This window comes from Pristis pectinata, chromosome 4, assembly GCF_009764475.1.
Source record: "Pristis pectinata isolate sPriPec2 chromosome 4, sPriPec2.1.pri, whole genome shotgun sequence".
Taxonomy (NCBI): domain Eukaryota; kingdom Metazoa; phylum Chordata; class Chondrichthyes; order Rhinopristiformes; family Pristidae; genus Pristis; species Pristis pectinata.
Window position 1 is genome coordinate 20,169,699 of NC_067408.1, and position 26,753 is coordinate 20,196,451.

Below are 26,753 nucleotides of genomic sequence, written 5' to 3' on the forward strand. Positions count from 1 at the left end.
ATGGCTCTGCATCTGTTTGAACTCATTTATGTATTATGGGAGTCACAGGGAGGACCTGGATACAAAATCACATTCCATGTCACTCAAGTAAGTTCATTTTTTTTATTGAAAATAAATTGTGTGGTACAAAAATAACATGATGCCATGCAGTCCAATTTCTAGGCAGGTGTTTTATATATTGTTATATCTGGTTCACTGACTCCATCTGGTGGCCACCACTACAATGTAGTTCCACTTCTTTTGTATTGTACGCCAAAAGTACTATACTCACTTCATAAAAATACTTCAGATTGAAACAATACTCTGTGACAAGAATTGCACATTGACGATGAGATGGCTCCTTATTAAATTAAAAACTTCAAGTTCAGTGAAATAAAAATCATTAAAGAATTTTATTATGCATATATCTATAAATCATAGGAAAACACTACCAAAGCAAACTTTAAAGGGAATTATCCAGTATTATACTTTACATTCATAAGTTTTTCAGCTTGTAGATGAATGTCACTCACCCAATGAACTCTTCATCAGTTGTTTTTAAAACAGCTTCCTTGTCTCCATCCTTACCAACATGGAGAATTCCTTTGATATCTGCAGTGATTCTATTGTAAACAATGGGGCACAAGATTTAGAAATGTGCTGGAGCTGCAATATACTGGGTGAGTACTCACCATATTTAGCCACTGTCACTGTTTCTAAGGGTCCATTTACTCTAGAGCTACTCTCAATTCAGTTTTGGATGCAGTCCAGTGTTTGTAATGCTGGCAATCTAGGAAGAAAAGGGAGTGCAACCGGCACCCTCCAGGCTAATTGTGGGCAGTCAGTCCTATCGTGTCCCATTATATTGAACATTGGTTCAGTTATTTATCAAGAGCAGGCCCAGCCCAATCCTTTGGGCTCTGGTTGGGTAGCTAGGCTGCCCAGTGAAGGAAGGGCAGAGAAAAGCTGCAAGGCAGATTCTCCATTTCATTGTCCACACTACCCCCACCTTCCACACACTTTACTGGGGTTGTCTTTCCTCACTACCTTTTCCTTTTGTAACTGGATCTTTCATTGATGAGCTGCTGAATTTCCTATCCCTCAAATCAAATCTTGTTAGATTAGTTTATTATTGTCACATGTACCGAGATACAGTGAAAAAGTTGCCTTGCATACCGTCTATACAGATCATTTCATTACAACAGTGCATTGAGGTAGTACAAGGTAAAACAGTAACAAAATGCAGAATAAGGTGTTACAGTTACAGAGAAAGTGCAGTGCAGGTAGACAATAAGGTGCAAGGCTATAACAGGGTAAATTGTGAGGTCAAGAGTTCATCTTATCGAACTAGGGGACCGTTCAATAGTCTCATAACAGCAGGATAGAAGCTGTTCTTGAGCCTGGCGGTACTTGCTTTCAAGCTTTTGTATCTTTTGCCCAATGGGAGGGGAGAGAAGGGAGAATGTCACAGGTGAGTGGGGTCTTCGATTATGTTGGCTGCTTTACCGAGGTAGCAAGTGTAGACAGAGTTCATGGAGGGGAGGCTGGTGTCTATGATGTGCTGAGCTGTGTCCACAACCCTTCGTAGTTTCTTGCGGTCATGGGCAAAGCAGTTGCCATACCAAGCTGTGATGCATCCGGATAGGATGCTTTCTATGGTGTATCAATAAAAATTCATGAGGGTCAAAGGGGACATGCCAAATTTCTTTAGCCTCCTGAGGAAGTGGAGGCGCTGGTGAGCTTTCTTGACCGTGGCATCTACACGGTTGGACCAAGGAACTTGAAGTTCTCAACCCTCTCGACCTACGATGCCTATAATTAAAGTTGTCTATAATGCTTGTTTAGCACCTACAGATCACAGGCCTCCTCCCAAAATTATCAAGGTGCCAGAACAGATTCTTTTCCTACCATTTGCCAAATGTGTGCCCAAAATGAAAATGAAATTCTGGTATTTGTAGCAGCAAACAAGAAGGGCACCCATCTTTTTTTTTATGCTCATCATAAAAAGTCAGGTGTTGTCCTTGTAGGCGATTACAAAGACATTTTGAACAATGTCCTGTGACTCATTGAGCTTAAAACACTTCTGTAAGCCATAATTGTATAATATAAGACTACGTCAATCTGACCTGTACTGTCAAGGTCTGTAAAACAGAAATGATTCACTCTTATTTGCATACCTGTTATGCTCCACTATGTTCAAAACCTCAAAGCCAGCACAAAGCTCATGGTCTATTGGGTGTGGTACCCAGCCTCCTATATGCTTTTAAGACATGGGCAACCTATTGCTGGCACCTCAAAACAACGAAGTGATACCACCAATGAAGTTTCCACAAAATCCTCTAAATCCACTGACAGGATAGGTAAACCAATGTCAACTTCCTCTCCCAGATCAATATCCCCAGTATCCAGACTCTAGCTACACTCAGTTGACTCAAATGGACAAGCAAGTCATTCTCATGCCCAAAGACACTGTAGAAACATGAACTTTATTACTACATAATTATGAACTACAGTGTAGATGGAGGAAATGAATCAAGGATGTTCTCAAAGCCTCCTTGTAAAAGTGGGAATTGTGGAAATCTCTGACTTGTGGAGAAGGAACACCAAGATAGCACCTTTGAGTCCCCTCATTAGGAGCATGTGGAAGCCCAACAAAAACAGCTGAAAGTGCATATCTCCTCACATTGCATCCACCCCATTGTGCATGTGCCCCATCTGTGGCAAAATCTACACATCTCACATTGGCCTCATCAGCTGCCTCAAAACCCATGAGATAGGGGTGCAAGTAAATCATCCTCAGCCCTGAGGGACTGCCTCAGAGAGGGAGGCACTACAGTCTCCATTAATACCCTTCTCTCTTTGCTCACTAGAGTAACAAAAAATAAATAAATGAAAATTAATTTAATTTTGAAGAGCACATTTAGATTACAAATCCCTCATTTGTGAGTCGTACAGCCAATCAATTGCAGAATTAACAACACAATACTAAAAGTTAATTGAATCCATTTTGTGAAAGGCAGTTTAAATGTTAAATGCAGCAATCAGATTAACAAATATATCCAACGTTTCCAGCTGTTAACTTTACATAATAAACTTAATGCTTTTATATTATAAAAATTCACTGCAAGCACAAAAATGTTGCTAATTTGCATTATAGAACCGTACCATCAGAACCAAGAAGAATTCAAGCTGAAAGCTTTTATAAAAATACTTATTTTATAAAATTATATATCCAAACAATAGGCATTTTATAAGGCTCTTGGACTCGCATCCAGGGAAAACATGGTGCACAGGTTATTGTGGCAACATGTGTTTAAGAACCAATGCAATTAATTTAATCCACGGTTTGGAAGTTGGAGGAAGAGTGTTTTTTTAATGTTTTCAAGTTGTTCAATGTTCAGAAGATCACTGTTGGGGAAATTAGAACTTGTTTGCTCAGTATCAAGAAGGAAAATAACTTAAATATCATTTAATCAAATATCAAATACTTTCTAGGCTTGGCGGTTGTCTTTGAAACACTGCAACTTGAGCTGCTTTAGTCATGTTGATGATTCAATGCGGTACTGGGAATGTGCTGCATTGTGGGATGCATTGCCATTCATATAAAATGTTAATCTGAGGCCCCACCTGGTTGTTCAGGTAAATGTAAACATGTGATGGCATTTTTAATTTGAAATATAGGAAGGTTTGTAGTCAACCAAAATTATTGAAACAAATAAGCTGATCATTCATCTCACCATCTAATCATTCTTCTCCCTCATGACAAGAACACATCCCTCATGCAGCATTTCTGAGTAGCAAGTTGAATATTAACCTAGCTAAAAGTCAGGAAATTTAAAGGCAACCACTAAACCTAGAAGAAATTTGGCATTTTCTTTCCTGCAAGTAGATTGTCTTCACTTTATAAGTACGAGTTGAGGCTGCAAAGTGCTTCTGGCCACCCTGATGAAATTAAAACTCCTCTTTGAATATATATTCTTTATAAATAAAATTACATTTTGTTGAGCCAGCTCAGGAATGAGTTGGCAGTTTCAATTTCATAGAATCAAACAGCAAGTTACAGGACAATACGTGTGCCATGGAGAATTTTGATATAGGGTTGTAGTGCATAACTGACGCTTTCATATGATGGTGGTTTTAGTAAGGTAAGTGAAATTCAAACCGATCAAAGAACCAGCCTACATCCTCACTAAGCTTCAGAGCCCAGAGATTAATGCTTCATAGGATTTTGTTACAAAAAATTAGTTATATGAAAATAGGCATTTATAGGAATCATTTGAGTCTGCCCAAAGCATCCTGCAAGATATAGCTAGAGCAAGAGGTTCATTACAGATTTTTGTGCAGCCACGGAAGAAGGTTTCCTGGTACTGCAGTCAACCATGGAGAATGTACTAGCTCCCAGGGCATTTGCAGAAAATAGCAAAATCAATTATTATATACATGGAGAGGTATTGGAAGATGTTTGCTGAAGCCAGGAATAAAAGTAGTTATATCAGTGATAAATTTTATTACGTATTATATAAAGAGAACAGACATGTAATTTTTTTCAGCCATCCAATTATGGAGCAAAGTGTAACCTTACAATATTAAACCTATAGATATTGCGTACAGCTTTTCAGAATATTTTACCTTTTAGTCCATGTGGGGTAGCAGAAGCTTATATTATCTGCAATGATGGTTAGTCTCATTAAAGCTAACATATTTTTGCAGGTGATCATGGAACTCACATTTTATTTTTATCATGATTTCGGTTTGCTGTGAAAAATAATGAAGATATCGGTTTTTTTCTGGTTAGAAGACAGAGTGGAACAAGAACCAGGGAAGGAGATGGGATGTGTTTCTGGGGAAGCCTTCTACAAAAGAAAGTAAAGTTGTCAGTCCAGCAGCACCATCAACCACCACACTTGAGCCCGGAGATGCAGTTCATGAACAATTTAGATAATGAAGCACAGATCATGGTGGGAAATCAGAAATGTTGGTGAGGGTAGAACACTATATACATGCTACACAAAGGTTCAGCATGCCCCTGGGATCATATTGCCATTTCCAAATTTAATACAAGCAATGAAACAAAGAATTCTGTTTGTATGTATTGTTGGTAGGAATGTGTGGGGGTAGTGTGGGAGAATTCATTAGTTAACTTACTCCTAAGGACAATGCAATGCACATTTTCACTTGCCCCATTACATCCTACATAACATGTTACATAAAACAAAAACATATTACATCAAACAATATTGTCCTGCCTTGCCTGTTGAGCTCACTGGAGGGAATAATATAAACAGTATCTACAAAAAAACTGTTGTACTTCAAGAGTTCATTGAACCAAACCACACATACAGGGATCTCGGTACCCTCATCAACATCCCTTTTCTCCATTTATTTATCTCCCTTTATATTAACCACTGCCTAACTATAAAAGTTCAATTGGCCAGAAAATTTATAAACAAAAGAAAAAAATGATTAAAAAATATATTTTAAAAAATTCTACAATTTATTCTCTGCAGAATTGAGACTCCAGAGTTTCATTGCTCCCTCTTTGGGTTGCCAAAGACAAGTGGCATGTCTGGACCATAAATCATGTCATTAACAGGATTCTTACAACATGAAGTTAGTTCTGTCAGGTTTCAGCAGGGTTATTTTGCACTAATGCTGCAAATGCATCAGCTTCACGTCATACAATGAGAAGTCTCATAGTGAAATCATAATTGTTTTTTTGTGTGAGGTAACCCATGGAGGTTCTAACAGAATTTAGGGCATCTCTCTTCTTTACTACAAACTGCTGCTTTTTAGGGAAAAATGATACATGCCTCACAACTCAGCATTAATTTCTTTAAAATTTCTGGACTATTGTTTTTCAGAAAGCATTCTGAGTGAACCTTGGTGAAAATAATAAACCATGATCACTCTCAATCTCCATAGCTAAAGCAGAATTCACATTGAAACTATGGGTGTCAGAGGAATATCTCTTGCTTCACACAAATTTAATGCCAATCCCTGACTGCAGTCACAAAATGAACACCAAACATAGAACAGTACAGAATAGGAACAGACCCTTTGGCCCATGATGTCTGTGCCGATTAGGAGTCATTGAGAGAGAGCAGACAATTCAGACAGAAATTCATCGTCAGCCACTTGCACTAATGATGTAACACAAATGCCACTGCATATTGTACTCAGCTTCTGACATTCAGATTCATTGAAATCAATGATATTAGGTATTTGAAGCAAGCAAGTGAAGGTAATTTTTTTAAATCTAATTGTCTTTCTTCACTGGGGAGAAGGGAAGAATCTTGCTGCAAAGAAGAAGATGATCTTAGATTTCTTGAGAAACTGCCACCTTTATTTCTCAAAAGCACTGGTCAAGGGGTGTTCCTGTCTGTTCCCCAGCCCACAGTATCCCTCTTACTCATCTCAGTGGATACGAAAATCATTTTTCTGCTTCTCCCTTTCACTTTGTCTCATTATTGTCATCACATTGTACAACAAGGGGTCGTGTTTTGTGGTAGCAATACTGGCAAAACTATTGGTATTTGAACATAGAACAGTACAGCACAGGAAATGGCCCTTCAGCCCACAATGTCCATGCCTTTCATGATGCCAAAATAAACTAATCCCATTTTCCCGCAGATGGTCTATAATCCTCCATTTCATTCCTATTTAAATGCTTCTTAAATGTTGTTATCATATCTGCTTCCACCACCTCCCCGGCAGCATATTCCAGGCACCTACCACTCTTTGTGTTAAAAAAAACCTGCCCCGTAAATCTCCTTTAAACTTTCCTCCTCTCACCTTAAAGCTATGCCTTCTGGCATTTCCACCCTGGAAGAAGACCCTATCTTTGTCTCTCATAATGTTATATACTTCTATCAGATTGCCCCTCAGCCTCTAAGACACCAGAAAAAAACAATCCAAAGTTGTCCAGCCTCTCCTTGTGGCAAATACCCTCTAATTCAGACAGCATTCTGGTGAGCCTCTTTTGCACCCCCTCCAAAGCCTACACATTTTTCCTGTAATGTGATGACCAGAGCAGCACACAAATATTCCAAATGTGGCCTAACCAAAGTGTTATAAAGTTGCAACATGACTTGCCAACTTTTATACTCAATGCCTCAAATGATGAAGGCAAGTACGTTATACACCTTCTTTACCACGCTATCCACTTGTGTTGCCACTGTCAGGAAGCAATGGATTTACACTCCAACATTGCTCTATACATCAATGCTCTTAAAGGTCCTGATATTTACTATATACTTTCCTCTTACATTTCACTTCCCAAAGCACACCACCTCACACTTGCACAGATTAAACTCCATCTGTCATTTTTCTGTCTCCAACTAATCTACATCCTGCTGTATCCTTTGACAATCGTCCTCACTATCCACAACTACACCAATTTTTGTGTTGTCTGCAAACTTACTAATCAGCCCATCTACATTTTCATCCAAATCATTAACACATTTCACATACAATAGAGATCCCTGAGGAACACCACTGGTTACAGTCCTCCAGTCAGAGGATTGCCCTCCACCACTACCCTGTGTCTTCTACGGCCAAGCCAATTTTGATTCCAATCTACCAAATTACTATGGATCCCATGTGCCTTAATCTTCTGGCTCAGCCTACCATGAGGAATCTTATCAAATGCTTTACTAAAGTCCATGTAGACAACATCCACTTCCCTATCCTCATCAATCACCTTCATCACCTCCTCAAAAAACTCAATCGTTTGTAAGACATGACCTCCCCTGCACAAAGCCATGCTGACTATCCCTAATAACTCCACATTTTTCCAAATGCAAGTAAATCCTATCCCTAAGAATCTTCTCCAATAATTTCCCCATGACTGATGTAAGGTTCACCGGCCAATAATTTGCTGGATTATCCCCTTTGCCCTTATAATAAGGAACAACGCAAGATGATACAAAGATTTCTGTCAAATTTTAATATGAATTTGAATCCAACCAAGGCATCTTGGAGGTTAAATTTAAGCAATTAGGTACATATGGATTAAAGATATTTTCATAAACAGTAACTATGAAACTACTGAATTGTCGTGAAAATTCACCTGGTTCACTAATGTCCTTCGGTGAAGGAAATCGGGTATCTTTTCCCAGTGGTCTACTTGTGACTCCAGGTTTAACTGTGTCATCAATTCCGGGGTAATTAGTAATAGCCACCTTCGTCTGCGATGTCAACATGCCCGAGAAAGAAAAAAAAGAGGAAAAACAACTAACAAATTGTGGTACCAATAACATGACAAGTGACAGGCTGGATTCCTTGAGAGTGCTAACTAAACAATATAATTTTGACTTGAAGAAAGCAAATTCATTTTTAATGCAGTAAGAACAATCTAAAAGTGAAAATGTCACCTATCTCTTCCCCAGAAAGCATGAAAGGGAGCGTTGAGTCTGCTTCCCTGGACACACATGCTGTTAGCATAGCTTCCTCCGTCCGGCCTGTTGAGAGCTCAGGGTCGTTGCCTGGAGACGGCCTGCTGCATTTCGGGTAAGCCAAGATGGCGACACCTATGCATCGACTGATTGCCCGCAGACAAGCGTGAGTACCCGGGACTGTTTCCATTCCCACCGTTTACCGAGAGCAAGGGACCGCCGTTCTGGTTTTCCGATGGGTGTGTGTGTATTGTTTGGAAGATGAGTGCTGCGTGGCCTTGAGCTGCGGGGGGTGTGCTTGGTGAAGTAGTTTCCATCTTCCACCCAGGCCCCGGCCTCTCACCAAACGTCTGGCGGCGGCCGAGTTTGCACAGCAACTAAGGAAAGACCCCGCTCTCCACTTGAATTATCGACGTGGAGGAAATTGTAGTCACGAAGTTTGTCACTGCACTTTATTAATGTCTTTGGTTATAAAAATTTAAAAAGTGCTGGAAATGCTCAGCAGTTCGGGCAACATTTGTGAAGAGAGGGTCAGAGCTGACGTTTCAAGTCGATGATAGTTCATCAGAATTGAGCTGAAACGTTAGCTCTGTTTTTCGGCACAGAATGATGCTTGACCTGTTGAATGTCTACTATCTTATGCTTTGCTTCCAAGCATTTTACTCTTAGATTAAAAGTCACCACCTTGTTTTTGTTTTAATGACATTTACATAATTCCTTTTAAAACGAAGAAAATATTGTTCTGGTAATAACGGATGCAATTTGTACGCAGCATATATCATTCACATAGTAAGATAATGATTTGAATATTCTACTTTTTGGCAGGGTAATTGAGGGATAAATATTTCCCAAGATACTAATGATAAAGCCACAGGATCGTTTGCATCCATGCAGTACCTGGTTTCTGGCATTGCTTACAAGGTCATCACTTATTGCACATTCCCAATTTGCCTTGAGAAGGTGAAGATGTGTCATCTTCCTGATACTTTGCAGTCATTCTTGTGTAGATGATTCTATAGTGTTGTTGAGTAGAAGTTCCAGGATTTTGGGACAGGTGAAGGAGGACCAGTGATGTATTTTCAAATCAGGATGGAATGTGACTTGGAGGGCAGCTTGTAGGTGATGGTGTTCCAATGCACTTCCTGGCCTTGTCCTCTGAGGTGGTTGAGTGTGCAGGTTTGGGAGGTGCTGTTCAAGTAATTGCAGTGCATTTTATAGATTTTTTTGCATTTTATTTAACACCTCATCCAAAAGACAACACCTCCAATAATGCAACACTCCCTCGGTACTGATTGGAATGTCAGCCTAGGTTTTTGTGTTCGGGTCTGGCAGGCAGGTTGAATCTGCAATCTTCTGGTTCAAAGGTGAGAGTTCTTTCAAATGAATAATGGCCATGTGTCATAAACTATTTTAAATCAAGATGAATGAATGTCATTCTACGTTACAGTTATAAATCTTTTGTCCCTGTTTACATTAAAGATGGTTTCAATTTGTTGGTAAGATTTCTTAGGCACTATTTGCATTCCCTCCCTGGCAATAGTCTGAGATCGAACCAAACAGTTCACAGACTTGGTGTTGTAATTGAATCAAAGGTGAGCTTCAGCTCACAAGGCTGCACATCCCTAAAACTGCCTGTTTGCTCCTGCTTCATGTCATCAGTTGATGAAACCATGTCTTTGTTACCTCTAGTCTTGATAATTATAATATGGTTCTAGCAAAATTGAAGTTTTCTACTGTCCGAAAGCTTGAGGTCATCCAGGTTTTGTCGATGTTTTAACTTGCATCAAGTCCTGTTCACCCATTAGTCTTGTTTTCACAGCCCTACTTTTGGCTCCTATTTAATGCTTTGATATTAAAATCCTCCATATATATCAGCACTCCTCTGGCAACTTTAGCATTCCCAGTTTTAATTACTCAACTGTCAAGGTCTTAACCAGGGGAATTTGGCCCCCACCCCCAAAACAAACCTTTGTGCCTCGCTACTGCTATTTCCTCTTTTAAAACAATCGTAGAATGTATTTATGACCAAGCTTTTGGTCATCAGTTTAATATCATCTTGAATTTGGGTGTCACCTTTTTGAATAACTCGTATGAAGAACATAGCACATTTTAAAATGGTTAGTTTATAAAAACACAGTTTTGCTCAATAATTGGTTTTCACTAGAATTTAAATAGTTGTGAAATGCATTTAAATGTCTCCCATCTTCCTTAACATTGCTAAACTGACTTACCAGAATATTGTATAGTTAAACCTCATTCTGTTGGTCTTCTGCATCATTTAGGCATGTTGAAAGCTGCATCAATAAATCCAGTGCCTCCTTCAATTACACCTTTTCAAGCCATCTTCATGCACAATCTGCAGATCTTTAGAATTGTCCATGTTAAATTTCATCATTGGTTTTGCTGCTCACATGTCCAAAATTTTGTAACTTCTGATTGTTTGTGTTTCTATTCATCTTTTATAATTTAATATTGTTGGCAGATTTAATTAATTTGCATTGATTTTCTGTCTTCCACATGAGTGAAATAAATTGAAATTAATAGGTCGCAACATGGGCTCCTCTTTGGATTTGACTCAGTACTTGCACTTGGGCATATCTCTTCTAACAAGTACCTTTTGGTTTCCACCTTGTTGCTGATGTCTTTTCAATTCCAAGATTTATCCTGGAAGTCTACAGCTTGATTTTATGTGAAACCTGATGAAATGCATTTTGGAAACTTGTATCGTGGCATTTCCGAGCTCTACTTGGCATTTACATAGTTCGTTTGGACTTGTCATTCCTCAAAGAAATTAAGGAGATTGGTCAAATTGGATCTGTCACCCATCACGTGTATGAGTATTGTAGAGCTTCTTTTCATTTAAATTGCATTACTCTTTGCACAAACATCATGGACATTCATGTTTTATTTGAAACAGTGTTATTTCAGAAAGGAGCTTGTACTTTGAATTGTATCTTCACACAATATTTCCAATGGCAAAATCATCCAAATATGATAAATAATTGCAGCCCCAGCAAGCTCCTAGACTGCTATGGCGGTGGGGAGGGGAATGTTTAATGCCAGAATATTCTTCACTTTCTCTGCTCATTTTGCATTTGTTTTTTTATTGAATGCCTGCAAAATGTTCTTGGCCCAGATTTTCCATTTTAATAGTTGACAGTTCTACTTGGAACTGCTAACAATTATCTATGTAATTGGTTGAAAGTTTGGAACTCCAGAATGAAGGCAGAAGACGTAAACTTGCACTCAGCTGATTGCTGAAACAAGAACAACTGCACTTTTTATGGACTCTATCAAGGAATGCAAATTTCTGTAGCATTCCCAGCCCTTGGGTTGCCTGCAGTACCAGTGAGCTTATTTGCGTAAATTGGAAGAAGCACCTGCAGGCGGAAAAATAACTTCGTGATAATCTTGACTTAATAAAATGTATTCAAGTATTTGTTTCCTAGTGTTCTGATTTTTTTATATATACTTCAATAAAAATAGAATGACAATTTAATTTTCGAATGTTTGTGAATGTCATAATTGTTCAATTTCACTGACTGCTTTATCATCCAGTAATTCTGGAGGTACATCAATTGGCTGTCAAAGCAACTCTAGCAATGAAACCTGTCAGTTTTGCACTGAAAAAGCCTGTATTGTATTGGGCTCATTGATCAGCTTGGATCTGGTTTCCTTACCAAAGTTTGCACCCAGAGATTTTCTCCAGGCAAGCAAACTGCGAGATTTGGTTGATTGATGTTCATTGGAAGATTTGGCTGTTTTGAACTTCAATTTACATTTAGTATCCTGTATGTATTCTAACCTTTTTTATTTGTAATTGGATACCCTGAATTGTATAGATTTAACATGAGTAAATATATGAGAAAGATGTATAGCAGCTTTACAGCTGCTGTATCTCTACCTTTTAATGTTGAAGACAATGGTATCAAATAGTTATTTGTTACTTCTGTCTGCAGGAATTAGATAATGCTCGTAATTATCATGTTTTAGAGTATTTCAGTATCAGGTCTGGTAACTTTGCTGGGAATGTAATCCCATTGGGAAATGAAACAAGTAGGCTACTCAAACCTTTGTGTCTGCTCTGCTTTTCTACAAGATCATAGCTGATACCTCAGCGCCATGTTCCTGCACTAAACTGATATTCCTAGATTCCATTACTACAAAAATTCTTATCAATCTCTTTATTGAATATATTCAATGGCTGTGCCTCCACAGTCTTATTGGGTAGCGAAATCTGAAAATTGATCCACTTCTGGGTTAAGCTGTATTGTCTCATCCTGAATGGCTGCCTCTTATTTTGAGAATGCAACCCATGATTCTAGACACTGTAGCCAGGGGAGATGACATCCCTACATCTACCCTGTCAAGCCTCATAAGAATTTTGTACATTTCAATGAGATAACAACTCATTAATATGAACCTGTATTTATACCCAGTCTGCTTGATCTCTTCTTGTATGAAAACCCACCATCGCAGTAATCAGTCTGGTGGATCCTTGTTGCATTCCATTTTGCAAGTATATTTTTCCCTGGGAAGTTCAAATCTATACACAGTATTCCAAGGGGAGTCTCACCAGTGCCCTATATAATTGGATCATAGTATCTCTATTTTTGTACTCATTGACCAATATACCCCTTGCCATCTAAACTGTATCTACAAACTATATCTGAGATGGATGATTTTGATTTTTTTTACATCTTCAAATAGATCGAAGACTATATGTCAGCATTTTTAAAAAATGTTTCTACATTAGATGTAACACTACCATTCAGTTTCAGCAAAGTGTATAAATGTTTCCAGATCAGGTTTATTTAATTTCTTCAATTAGTTGTGTCACGGCACTAACACAGCAAATGTGTTTAGCATGATTTTTAGCATGATTTAATTTTCTGTATTCTGGTTTGTTCATTTTAGGGAAGCTAATAAACAACATGTTCGATGTCAAAAGTGTTTAGAATATGGTCACTGGACCTATGAGTGTACTGGAAAACGGAAGTATCTACATAGACCATCACGAACCATGCAATTAAAGAAGACTTTAAAAGAAAAACAAAATAAACTATCATTACCAACAAGGTACGTACACTTACATTCTTTATTCTACTTCTGCAATAGTTCAATGGATTAATGTGCTGCGTTGCATACAGTAGGTTCCCTAGTGTATGATTGATACCTTGAGGTAAGTGGAAGGAAACCAGAATTGAATTCTGTAGTCTCAGACAGAACAAGGGAACCAAGATTTGCATTTCTTATCATTATCCAACTTCTACTGCCAGAAGCATCGCCCACCTGGTGTGAGAACTTGAGGATCTACATGTGTTTGCATGTAAATCATGTAGTAGAAGTGTTCCCAGAGAAGGGCAATAAGAGTTACTTTTAAGCAGGGAGGAGTGGGGTGGTGAGAGGGGAAATACAAACCTTTTCTGTCCTTGGCTACCTCCACTTTTCATCTTCATTTGAGTATGTAAGATGATTACATACAGCACCATGTTACCTCCGATTTTATTGAACTCTGCTGTCTTTAAATTGTCGAGTTTATTTGACTGATGATGCAACATTGGATGAGTGCCTAACTGAATATTGATAAGAAGGAAGTCATTGGTTTTGCTCCCTGTAACAAACTCCATCCCTCTCTCTGGCAAATCCGAGAGGTCAAACCAGATTTTTGTAATCTTTTTGTTGTCTTTGATCTTGAGCTTTGAACCACAGAACTATGATTACCTTTTCCTGTCACCTACCTAAGCTCATCTGCTACTGAAATTCTCATCCATCGCTTTTCTTATCTCTAGATTTGACTACATCAATGTAGTCCTGATTGCTTTCCCCTGTTGTACCCTTTGTCCACTTGAGTTGATCCAAAACACCAGCCACCTCCCATGAACATACAACAGTACAGTACAGTACGGGCCCTTCGGCCCACAATGTTGTGCCAACCTATATAAACCTACTCCACGATCAATCTAACCCTTCCCTGCTACGCAGAACATAACCCTCCATAAAGATCTGTCCTTCCATCAGGTGATTTCTGGTTAAACACTGCCCTGATTCTCAAAATCTTGTTCCTTTTTCAAATCTGTATTGTCCCTTCCCCTTGCTTTTTCTGAGGATTTATCTAGTAGAATAGATAAGGAGTAACCAGTGCATATCATGCATTTAGATTTTCAGAAAAGTTTCGATAAGGTCCCACACTGGAGCAAGTGGAACTGGGAGTTAATATACTGGCATGGATTGAAAATTGATTAACAAACAGACAAACGAAGTAAATGGGTAAGAACATGGCCTATAGAATATAGTGTGGGAAAAATGAGGTCATCCACTTCATTACAGAAAACAGAAAAACAAAGTATTTTTGAATGATCATGCTGGTTAATATTGACATTCAAAGGGACCTTTGTGTTCTCGTACACAAGTCACTGAAAGCTAAAGTGCAGGTCCAGCAAGCAATTTAGGAAGGCAAATGTTAATGTTGGCTTTTATTACAAGATGATTTACCGGAATTGTATAAGCCTTTGGTGAGCACAACTGTCGAACTGTATGCAGTTTTGATGTCCTTTCCTATAAAAGAATGAAGGTTTGCTATGAATATCCACCAGGCTTTTCCTGGAATAGCATGTTTGCCATAAGCGGTGAGGTTGAGTAGACCAGATCTGCATTCCCTAGAGTTCAGAAAAATGAGAGGTATCTCATGGGAACATACAAAATGTTTATGGGTCTCGACGGTGCATGCAGGAAGGATGTTTCCCCTCAGAGGAGCCAAGGACCAGGGGTCACAGTCTCAGAATAAGGATGCACCATAAAGGACTTAGATGAGGAAGAATTTCTTCACTTGGAGGGTGACACCCTGGAGGCTTTAGGTGCTCAGTCATTGAGTTCAGTCAAAACTGAGATGAATAGTTTTCTAGATATTAAGGAGAGATTTCCAGATATTAAAAAAATCAAGGGATATGGGGAGAGTGCAGGAGAATGGAACTAAGGTAGATTATCAGCTGTGGTGACGATGACGAATGGTGGAGCAACCTTAAAGTGCCAGATTACATACTTCTCCTCATTCGAGTTCTTATCTCACCCCCTGCATCGCACTTGCACTTGCCCTGTTCCAGTTTTAGCCTTTGACTTCAAACTGTGGAATTTCCTTCCTTAACCTACTATTGCATTTTAAGCAATTGTTTAAAATCCACCTCTTTAACCATCAGCTCTAATGTCTCCAAATGTTGCTTGGTGTTAAATCTTGTTTGATAACACAGGTTGATGTGGCAGGAAGAATTTGCCAAAAAATAAGTTTGTCCAGTTGCTAATTGTTGTTGCAAGTTGATAATACTTTGTATTATGTGTTACAAACCAGCAACAAAAGAAACACACCGAGTCATGTATCAGTGTTAAAATCTACTTTATTAATAACTACTTATGATAATAAGAAAAATAAAAGTAAAAATCTTAGAATGTTAGAAGTAAAAATGTTAAATCTTAAACATTAACCCCAAAAACTAAACTCGAAGTATGTGTGTGGCAAATTCCCAAACTCCAAGTCCAGGAATAATTCTCAAAGTTCAGTTCAGCAAGCCGTAAGGTGAAACGTGAGCAAAAGCTTCTTCAACAACCACCGTTAACTGAAGACAAAACGTAGAGAGCAAATAGAGAGTAATTACGAAATCCAAATGTTCCACTTTGGAACCTAAACGACACCTCAGTGTTTACTCAGCAGTGACCACTCCACCACATCTTCCTCACCCCGAAAGGCTCTCGAATCGTGGCCATCCACAGAAATACCTGTTTCCTTCTACAGGTCAACAACAAAGTGAAATCGACTGCTTTGTTCCAAAGTATCTGCCATCCCGAAAAGCATCCGAGATGTGGCCGTCCACACAAATACCTGTTTCTCTCTACAGGTTAACGACAAAGTGGACTCCACTGGATTACTCCAAAAACCATACATGGTTTGTAGTGACGGGCACAGTTAATGTTTTTCATCCATCGATAGAGACGAGCAGGCTGGTCTCTCCTGCGCCCACCCCCCCCCCCCCCCCCCCCCACCCCTGACTGATTCAGACTGACTGCTTCAAAAACATCATTACATCCCTTATCTTCTGTTGTCGTAACCACGCCACACACACACACACCACTATGCTCTATCTTAAAGGGACATTCACCAATAGTAACCTAGTCTGTAACATATGCTTTCTATATTAAAGGTATTGTACAAATACAATTTATAGTTTTGCATTTTTTCTAAACTAGTCGATAGCTGATTTGAATCTAATATCAACTAGCCATTTTTGAGCTCCAACCTTGTGCAATTCGTGATCAAGAGTATAATTAGAATAACCACTGCCTTTTTTTTAAGAAAGCATAAAATTCAACCTCAGTGAGTTAACTGCTTGATGGAAAAACTAGACAATGTAGCTTGTAGATGCTTCAGTCAAATTTTAAATTAGGGTGGATTAATAAACACTCCAGAGTCCTAGTTCAATATGGGGCCCTTGTCAGAAGATGCTTTTATTAGGTCCACAGTATATGACATTATTAATGCAGTGTGTCACTATTTCTGGCCCTGCTTCATTTTGCTCTTTATTATACTTCAATATTAATGAATCCAGGGAGGTACATGCTCTTGAAGCTCAATGCCTTAAGAATTCTTAATTCTGCTCTGGTTTAATCCTAACGTACTTTCTGTTAAAGACTATTTTAAATTTGCTTATATCAGCATTCAAAAAGACCACATCCTCAAATTGGTTTCTTGCTTTACTCTGAATAAACTGCATGAAAGTAACATGCATAAATACATTTTGGGAGGAGGTTGATGTGGGCAAGAAGAATTTGCCAAAAAATAAATGTGTCCAGTCGTCAATTGTTGTCGCAAGTTTGGGATGATCACATTCCAAATTTCTTATGCATCTTGCAGCATACAAGATGTTAGGATTATGTATGTTAATGGGTAAGATTTTGATGTTTAATATTGAAAATAAAATATTCAACCAAGAAGCTAATTGTTTTAAATTCCAACAGTGGACAAGGAAATACAGAAAAGAAGATAAAGAAGAAAAGGTAATCTTCAAATAGCCATGAACTCATTATATAATTCTTCCTATTCCTGCAGTACACAACATTTCAATTAAGATTCCAGTACCATAGAGTATAGTACCTCCCAGAATACCATTAGCCTGTCCTTCCTGCCTCTTAGTATGGTTTTAAACCTTAATACTTGCTTTCTTCTCAACCCCATCATTTCCCACTGGTATCAGTACCAACTCTTGTCCAATACTCCACTTCCAAAATTACTGTGGCATTGTTTTTTTTTGTGATACTTGGAATTCCCATTCATGTATTCTTTCCCTTTGTCCACTTTGTGCCCATTTTTGTGGAGGGTTATCATTTCCTGAAACTGTCAGTTTATGCAACAAGTAAAAATTTGGTGCAAATGTTTAAAAGAAGACTGAATTTGTTCCAATTTGGGGTCGAAACCAATGTAAAAATAAATATTAGGAAATGGGGTCTTCTGGATATTACCTTGATTATGCTCAAAGACATTTCCCTAAATTACTTTTCACTGAATTGACTTGTGGTTTTTATTTGTATGTTTGGTTCTTGGGGCAGTATATAGCTACTGGTTCGTGACTTTAATATGGGTCATGATGTGTAACTGCCATGTGATTTCACGGAATAGCTCAGTGGACTAAAGCTCCATCTCTCAATTCCATATGTTTGTACTTAGATATCTAATCTAAAAAAACAAATAGACCAACAGTACAATGAAATATGTTCTTCACATATGAGTGTTATAAGTTAAACATTAGAGCTCTAGGCAAACTTTATTTAACAAAATAAAAAAAAAGCTTCAGATGTGAAATAAAAATAGATTCTGCAAATACACAGAGCAATGAATATTGTAGTGACAAAAGTAGGTTATGTTTTATTTTGACACTTAGTATATGCGAATATCAATGTGGAATGTTACCTTTTCCTGATACAGTAACATGGCATCCTGTATTCTATCAATGCACCTACTAACTTATTTGCTGTGTATTTACTGCAGCTTTCAGTTTCACTCATGGAAAGAGGAGTACAGTATATGAAATCTACTTCCAGAAAGGTTTGAATGTAGGTTGGATTAAAGGTTAATAAAAACATTGATTTCCCAAACCTCATGCTATTTCCAAAGGGCTTCAAGTCCAATTTACACATAGCAAAATGCTGCAAATGACAATTGGTTAAACCTGTGGTCCACAACTTTTGCGGGGAAGGTCAGAATGATTATCTGAATCATTTCAGAAGGCTATCCTAAGATTATTTCCTTGCATGAGTCTTCTCAGTGAAGCACCAACCTGGTGCATGTTCAGCAATTCCATTTCAATGGAGAGAAAGCAGTGCATGAAATGGAGGAAAGTTTTAGATAATTTACATTTTTGAACTAATTGAGGTAAATGTATTTAATTGTGTTTAAATGTTTTCTTTTAATCTTTTAAAATTTTAATTGTATTAAAATTAATAGCATGATTTTTTTAAAACAGACTCTGAATACTTTTTCAATACTTGTAAATATCAAAGATCTCAGAATAAACATTTAGTTAAAACATGGGGACATGGTGTAACCGGCTGCCAAAGCATCTTTTGGGGTGAGTCCTGTCAATTAATGACAGAACGTCCTTAATGCCACCACATTGCACAAGCCTTTGATCAGCAGCCAGTTTTGCAGGTTGGGAGCTGGCTTTGGGAATTTGCTCCAAGTTAGTGCTCCAAGGAGAAATATAACATGGGTTAGGTGTTGTGCACCACTGAGTTAAATGCTAGTGTCTATATGGGCTGTGAAGATGCATGCTGACAATGCACCGGCAAATTCTTCCAAAAGGGCTATAGTGTACATTAACTGGCATCACATCTGAGCAGTTAAGAGACGTAAAAGTTGCGCGAGACCTTTGTTGATCCTTAAAGTCAATGGGATGTGCAGCTATCTGTTAAAGTGGTAGAGTTTTCCTGTACCTAGCAATGAATAACTCCATTTCAGAGGTATCTGGAAAGCAGATTCCTGTTGAGTTTAAAAGGAGTGCATGAAGCTGCCTTGGTCTAACCTATTCAGAAGGTATAAAATATTACCTTGCTACCAGTGCTGTACTAAAAATGGAAACAAAGAACAATAATTAAGTAAAAATAAGTAGTTAATTAACACACATTGAGAATGACAAGACAGATTATGCATCACAACTACAGCAGATGGGAACTCCTCCATGCTAATGTGATCCAGGGCAAACATATCTGCAGCAAGTTTTTGTCTCGAGGAACTTTTGATTCAGAGTTATTAAATTCAAGGCAGAGCAGCAGGCATTACAGCACATTGGAGTGGGGAAGAGTTACCTGAACGCTTTGTACAAAAGGGCAGTCACGCACTTTAAGATGGGGTTTTCTGCTTTCATCTATGTTCCTGATCGGGAGTGATTGCAAATGAGGCAGGTAAAGGAATGCAGAATCCCCAGCCACAACTACTCAGTAGGTTTAAGGTTCTTCAAACTTGTTTGGATGAGAATGGGGGCTCCAGAATGGATGATCTAACAGACCATGTGGTACGGGAAGACATTCAAATGTGACCTCAATGATGTCATCTCTTGGCCTCCTTTGCTCCAGGGAAAATAGACCTAGCCTATCCAATATCTCCTGATAACTCAAATCCTCCAAACCAAGCAACATCCTTGTGAATCTTTTCTGCACCTTGGAAGCTTAATCATGTCCTTCCTATAGTGTGGCGATCAGAACTGTACACAATACTCAAAATACAACCTAATCAATGTTCTATGTTGAGTTTAATATATTGGGGTGGATTAAATCTTGGTTAACTGACTGACAAAACAGTGGAAATAAATGGGATATTGTTTGGTTGAGGTTCTAGCCAGTCAGGTGCTGCAGGGATCAGTGCTGGCATTCCAGATGTTTCAGAGTTCCAGTCTGATTCCTGAGATATTTGGGGCTTGTATGAGGAGGTTGAGGAAGATGAGGAGCTGTCAGTTGATGAACTGTCATCATCACAGGTTAAGCAGACTAGGGTTGATCTCTCTTGAGTTGACAAGAATGAGAGATGATCTCATTGAATCATGCAAAAATTCTTACAGGCTTGACCATGTAGTTGTAGGGACAGTGCTTCCCCTGACAGGAGTGCCACAGACTCAAAGTAAAAGGGAGACCATTAATGTTAATGATGAGAAGGCTTCACTCGCAGGGTGGTGAATCTTTGGACTACTCTGCTTGAGAACTGGGGAGGGCCAGTCTCTGAGTATATTCATTAAAAAGATCAATAGATTTTTAAATAATAAGGGAATTGAGGGATGTGGCACTAGGGAAGATCAATGATAATTTTGTTGAATGGTGGAGCAGGCACAATGGCCTGAATGGCTTACTCCTGCTATTTCCAATGAAGTCAAGTTCTTTGTCTCAAGAATGGACATCTCGTACTTCTATGATTCCATCCAACAGGAGAAGAATTCATAACCACAGTCAAAATGTTTTGCTTCAGCAAATTGAATAAATCCAAAGGAACTCAGCAATTACCATTCTTAATTAAAACAAAGGAAAGCAGATATAAAATGTGTGCCACTTCAAAGACCTATATTTTATTATATACCAATTAGAAGATGACACTTTAAGCTATGGCTACATTGATTATATTATAAGAATATATTATGCCCTGTGTATTCACTTTCATTTCAAGGTCGCAGAGCATTAGCAGCAGCAGCAGCAGTACTTCTACTGATTCATCATCAGACAGTGAAACATCATCCAATTCCTCCACGTCAGAAAGCAGCAGCAGTGATGATGACAGTTCATCAACTGACAGCTCCTCATCTTCCTCAACCTCTTCATCAAGTGAAACGTCATCTTCAGATTCGGACTCTGACTCTAGTTCCAGTAGTAGTATTAGTAGCTCTGATGAAGAACCACCAAAAAAGAGGCAAAAATCGTGACAGTACTCTCTGAGCTGATCTGCAAGTTTCGTAAGCATCCTTTCTGTTTGAAACAGTGTCTTTTTAAGGTAACTAAAAACAAAAGAAAATGGCTTCTTTTAAAGAATCTGTTACAGACAAATTATGAATCAAATGTGAAGTGTATGCCTAATATTTGTGACCTTCAAATGTGCCTGTCTACAAATTGAATCTTTGGTCCATTTCTTTAAAGTGAATATTGTCATTTTCTGTAGTGTACAGTAATTTTCTATTAGGCAACTTCTTATAAATTAATGGGTCAGCATGCAAATGTTAAAGTAGTCAAGATACTCTGATAATGGGAAATATACATTTTGAAAACCTGAAAACGTCACAGCAAATGTTGGGCTACCTGGCCCATAATATCTGTAATTGTGAAGAAGCTATCTACTTGGTCTCATTTCTCTAACCTTTCAGATTTCGCCCCCCCTCCCCCCCCCCCCCATCCCTCATATATATTTATTTATTTCATCTATTCATCCAATTATGGACTGTTGCTTCTTCACCATTTGTTAGTGTATTCCATATAACAGCAAGACTCTATTTTTTTTATATAAAAAGTCAACCTCCTTCTTTAGTTCTTCTGAAGAATGACCTAAATGTGTGCCATCTTGTTACTTATTTGTCAAATATTGAAATAGCTCATCAAAGCTCTTCAAATATTGTAAAGCTAATGGATTTGCTCTCAACCTTGTCCCTGAAATTATTCTCAAAAGGCTGTTAGCAATATTTCACCTTTATAAGACATACTGTTGTTAAATGTATTATATGTGCTATTTTTATAAACCTCGAATTAAATCTGTCCCCATTATTCTTATTCAAATATGATCGTCTCCCTTTTTTGTAAATTTGATTTGTATGTATCCTTTTGTTTTAAAGAGAAAGTATATCTCATTAAATTGAGATGGGTTATTCTGTCAACAAATTGCTGTGATTTTGAACCGTTCCTGTTTTATTAATTAGCCACTGAGGTAATAAAGGCACAGAAATGTTATGTATTTGTCTCAAGTGAATTGAGCACGTATGGAACTTTGTAGAGGAGAAAAAAATTGAGAGAAACTACATTCAGAGATATCATGCCTCATTTGCATTTTGAATATTGTTAGTAATCAGCTATCTCCAAATATATTTACTGCCTTTTTCCATGGTGTCCCTATAAGTTTTATAAACTTATATGCATGGCAGTTACTTTTCAAAAAAATATATTTACAAAGGTGCAATATTGTTGTTCCAAACTTTTATTGCTGGAATTCTGTTCAAACAATATATGCATCAGAGATCTGTAAATGCAATAATTCCCTGCAGAACAAAAAGTCCCATTATAGTAAGATGTATTTCCAAAATGTTATTGAAATGAAAAAAAGGGTAGAATTCAAATGCAGGAATAAGAACAAAGAATTATTGTGATTTTTTTTCTCTCTCAGTATTGCTTCTGTATTTTAAATTTATCTGGAACTCTGCAAGCAGGCATAGTTCAAAAATGAACCATAAATTAATGACTTGGGATTTTTGTGCAGCACTATCTTTTATAATATTAAGCTGTGTTGCCGCATCTCAATTATAGAACTTGTTCAATTAGCACATAATATGAAACTTCAAGAAATCTGTAAAATTAAGTGTTTAAGCCTGCTGTTACACAAATTAATCCATATAATTTGATTTGCCTGTCTACCCTGATTTAAACCTCCCATGTGAAATGCTAATTGATTTTTTAAAATTCCAAAATATATAATTGCCTTAGAGTTCCAAATATTTCATTTATGAATCATATATAATACTATGTATTTTTGCTCCTCCTGTTTTATTTATCTTCCCTCCCTTTGCAATCTTTCTTTGGAGGATGTACAGAATGATGTTTGACCTGCATCATCTTTCAGTATAATAGTTCACATGAAGATAACATAAAAACATAACTATAGCTGGAATAAAAAAAATCTTGCATTCAAGATGCAAATACCTGGAGACTCTTTTAATAAAAGACCTGTTAAATGTCATAATTTAAAGTATGGTGTAAGATTAGAGCAGTATTACAATTAAACAAGAAAGTCTTTTGTTTTAAGGTTGTATATCTATCCCCTGGTTTGTGGGTTTACTCTCTGTACCTTATTCTTGTCCCTTTGCATCATCTGATGTTTTTGCCAAGATGGGAGGTGTTTAATCTGTTGCATCTATACTAGTGCTGCAAGAAACCAGCTTGGCTAATGATGGCTAAAGACTGCTTTTACTTGATGTTGACAAGCTGCTTGACATTACTGGCTATCTTTAAGCAATCCAGCTGTGATCACATTCTGGTGAATCACTAATGTGATTGCCAAACATTATGCCCAGTTTTCAGGAGGTTATTTCTGTCATTTATGTTTCTTAATATGGAACTATTTTGGTGTCTGATTGTCTCGTCATCTGCACCAAATTTCAGACATCAAAATTGTGTATTGTACAGTGGCATATGAGTGAATATCTCCTTTTGCTTTTAAATTACTTCATACAAAATACAAAAATTCCATAAATTTGTCATAAATCACAAATTGAATTTAACTTTTTATGTATACATTGAAGCTGTGATTTAATCATTCATATTCCAATTGAAAAAATATAAGTTTTTCATCTTATTTAGCAGTAGGTTATACTTGCAGCTCTGTGTTTTGTGGTTTGCATCCACACAGCACAGGCAAAGTGACGTACCATCTCTTTCAATGATAGCAACTGTAGCTTTCTAGTCATGTACCTTTTCTGCCATCTGCTGCCAAATTCCTTTGTCTTTCATCTGTCACCATGCCTTCATTATTTTTCAAATTCACACGAGGTTTTTTCCCCTCCTACATCTCCAATGTACTTTTGTATTCCACTCTGATGAACCACCAATTTAAAGAAAAACCAGGATGTCACATGAGCTGTAGTGGTTTGCTAATTGGGCTACTTGTGGGCATTCTTTAGACTTGTGGAAAATTGAGTATGTTATACAATTTTTGGAAGATGCCCAGATGTGTTTAGTACTTTTAGAACAGCCACTATTACCACGTGTTCTTGTTGCCAAATTGTACTCGCTACCCAATGCTTCAACAGGAGTGCTCTCCTTATATTTATCCTTTTCCCCCTCCTTTGCTAATTTTTTATAAGAATGCTTTTAATAGCAGTGCTATGAATAAATATTAATTATCTACATTGGTTTGACTTATGAAGCATATGTACTTAAACTGTCACACATATTTCATAGAAGATTTATGATACCGGAGGCTGCCACTTAGCTGTTGTCTGTGCCGATAATTGTTAAATGGCAATGTATTTTTGCTCCTGTTAATTTCTGCATTGTTTTAAAAGTTCTTCTCTCAAGAGACATTGTGGCCAAGGTACAGTTCCTTAGCTACAAGCAGATTTCTGGAAACTTGCCAAATCTGATTTATTGCCCTGTGTGGGCCAGAAATGTTAGGTTTCACAAGAATCTAACTCTGTTCTTGTGCAACATTTCTGCCTGGAGTGCTGGATAATAATCTTCCTACATTAATCATCCAACTTAACGGAAGTAACTGTATCTGAGGTTTACTTGTCCTAGTTTCACACTATTACAGTTATCTGATGCGTGTACTAAAGCAGATATTAACGTGGTTGATCTTTAATTTTAGACGTTATAAGCTTTTTTTAAATGTCATCTTGTTTATTTTTCTGTGGAGGGTCAGCTTAGTAAATGTACTTCACAGTACTTTAAACTATTAGAAAAGTGTGCTGTTTTGTATGTTTCAGATTTTTCATAAATGTATAAACTTTAAAAAAATGTTGCCAGTATTTTAATATGTGGGTTAAACATTTTAAAAGACGATTGTTATTTCAATGTGTATAAATTGAAACTTATGCCCTTTTCTGGTTTTAAATAAAGATAAGACTGCAAATGTGAATATTGGCAGCATTACTTTTTAAAGCAACGTTGAAATATAAAATCTACATGACTTTCCAATGTCAGCTTCTCAAAAAAAGCTGTAGTTCATATCATCCAAGGGTCCTATTCTGCAATCAATTACAGAGTTCTCTCAAGTGAAGATAATTATTTGCTATTCAGAGCTGAAACTTGCATTGCATTTAGTGCGCAGGATATTTGTCTTTTCAGTTAAGGGTGCCTTGAATTAGAATTTAAACTAACAAGTCATTTCATTTGGTATGTGGAGTACAGAAAACTGAATTGTGCTAAACCTTGCAAGGCAGAAATTTGGCAGCAAATTCAATTTCTGCACTTTTCTAAGATTTCACCAAAGTTATTTAGTCTGAGCGATTTTTACTCCAAAAGCTCTGCTAGCTAGAAGGTTTGTGAATGGTATCAGAATAGGGCAGCACAATGGGCACAGCTGGTAGAACCACTACCTCACAACGCCAGCAACATTGGTTTAATCCTGAACTTGGATGCTATCTGTATAGAGTTGCATGTTCTCTTGCTCCAGTTTTTTCCCCACATCCCAATGATGTGCAGGTTGGTAGTTAAAATGGCACAAAAACAAGCTGCTGTAGGAACTTAGCAGGTCAGGCAGCATCTGTGGAAGTAAGTGGTTTCAGGTCAAAACCCAGCATCAGGTTAATTAGCCACTTAATTGACCCTATTATGTGGATAAGTGGTAGAATCTGGGGGGGGGGGGGGGGGGGGGGGGGGGGGGGGGGGGGAGAGATGATGAGAATGTGAGGAGAATAAAAGTGGGGATGAATAAATCTAAATCAGTGCTTGATAGTCTGTGCTGTGTGATTCGAAAGAAAACCAAGGAGGCATTTTGACAGATGGGATCATGTTCCATGCTGAATCTGTCACTGACCAATTGGAAAGTAGTCTCGCTTCAGGTTCTATGCATGTCTGAATAACGTCCCAGCATGATTGAATAAAAGAAACTGAATTAATGCAAGTCTTTATCACCAACCCTAACATGCAAGAGTCCTGCATGTGATTTATAAATTCAAGGTAAGTAGATTACAAATCACTTGATTGCTTCAGGGAAATAAGTTGGGGGGAGGGGAATGCATCTGATGGCTTCTTTCTATGTAGCTTTAAAAAAAAAATGAAATATGAAGTATATGGATACAGAAATGGCACTGGCCCATGACTGTAGCTCAACTAAATCAAAAGATTGAGTATTGATGTCTGTTTATTTTTTAAAAAAAACTGAAATTACTATTTTGCATAATACTAGTAAAATAACAGGAGAAATAAAAACACAAAATTCAATTACCAAAGTTTAAATTGAGAAATACTGAATTGATTGGGTACCATTTGTAGAAAGTAACTTTGCCAGTTGATAACTCTTCATCTGAACTGAGAAAAAGAAAATAAGTTTTAAGAACTGAAGAAAGTAAATTGGTTTATTATTGTCACGTGTGCCGAGGTACTGTGGAAAATCTTGCATGCCATCCATACAGATCATTTTATCACATCAGTACATCGAGG

General features: G+C 37.7%; 1 protein-coding gene across 1 annotated transcript; it reads left to right on the plus strand.

The window, feature by feature from the left end:
* Nucleotides 1-4: 4 nt before the first annotated feature.
* On the plus strand, nucleotides 5-25,220 carry zcchc10 (zinc finger, CCHC domain containing 10). The gene is made up of 5 exons (XM_052014996.1): nucleotides 5-87; nucleotides 8,367-8,538; nucleotides 13,290-13,451; nucleotides 17,379-17,417; nucleotides 21,067-25,220. Exons 2-5 carry the CDS (start codon nucleotides 8,498-8,500, stop codon nucleotides 21,317-21,319), a joined length of 495 nt encoding a protein of 164 aa, XP_051870956.1. The 5' UTR covers nucleotides 5-87; nucleotides 8,367-8,497; the 3' UTR covers nucleotides 21,320-25,220.
* Nucleotides 25,221-26,753: the final 1,533 nt, after the last annotated feature.

Coding starts and splice junctions, on each gene's coding strand:
- zcchc10 (XM_052014996.1), top strand. CDS start 8,498: ATGGCGACACCTATGCATCGACTGATTGCCCGCAGACAAGC. Junction 13,452..17,378: donor AAACTATCATTACCAACAAG/GTACGTACACTT, acceptor AAATTCCAACAG/TGGACAAGGAAATACAGAAA. Junction 17,418..21,066: donor AAGAAGATAAAGAAGAAAAG/GTAATCTTCAAA, acceptor TTTCATTTCAAG/GTCGCAGAGCATTAGCAGCA.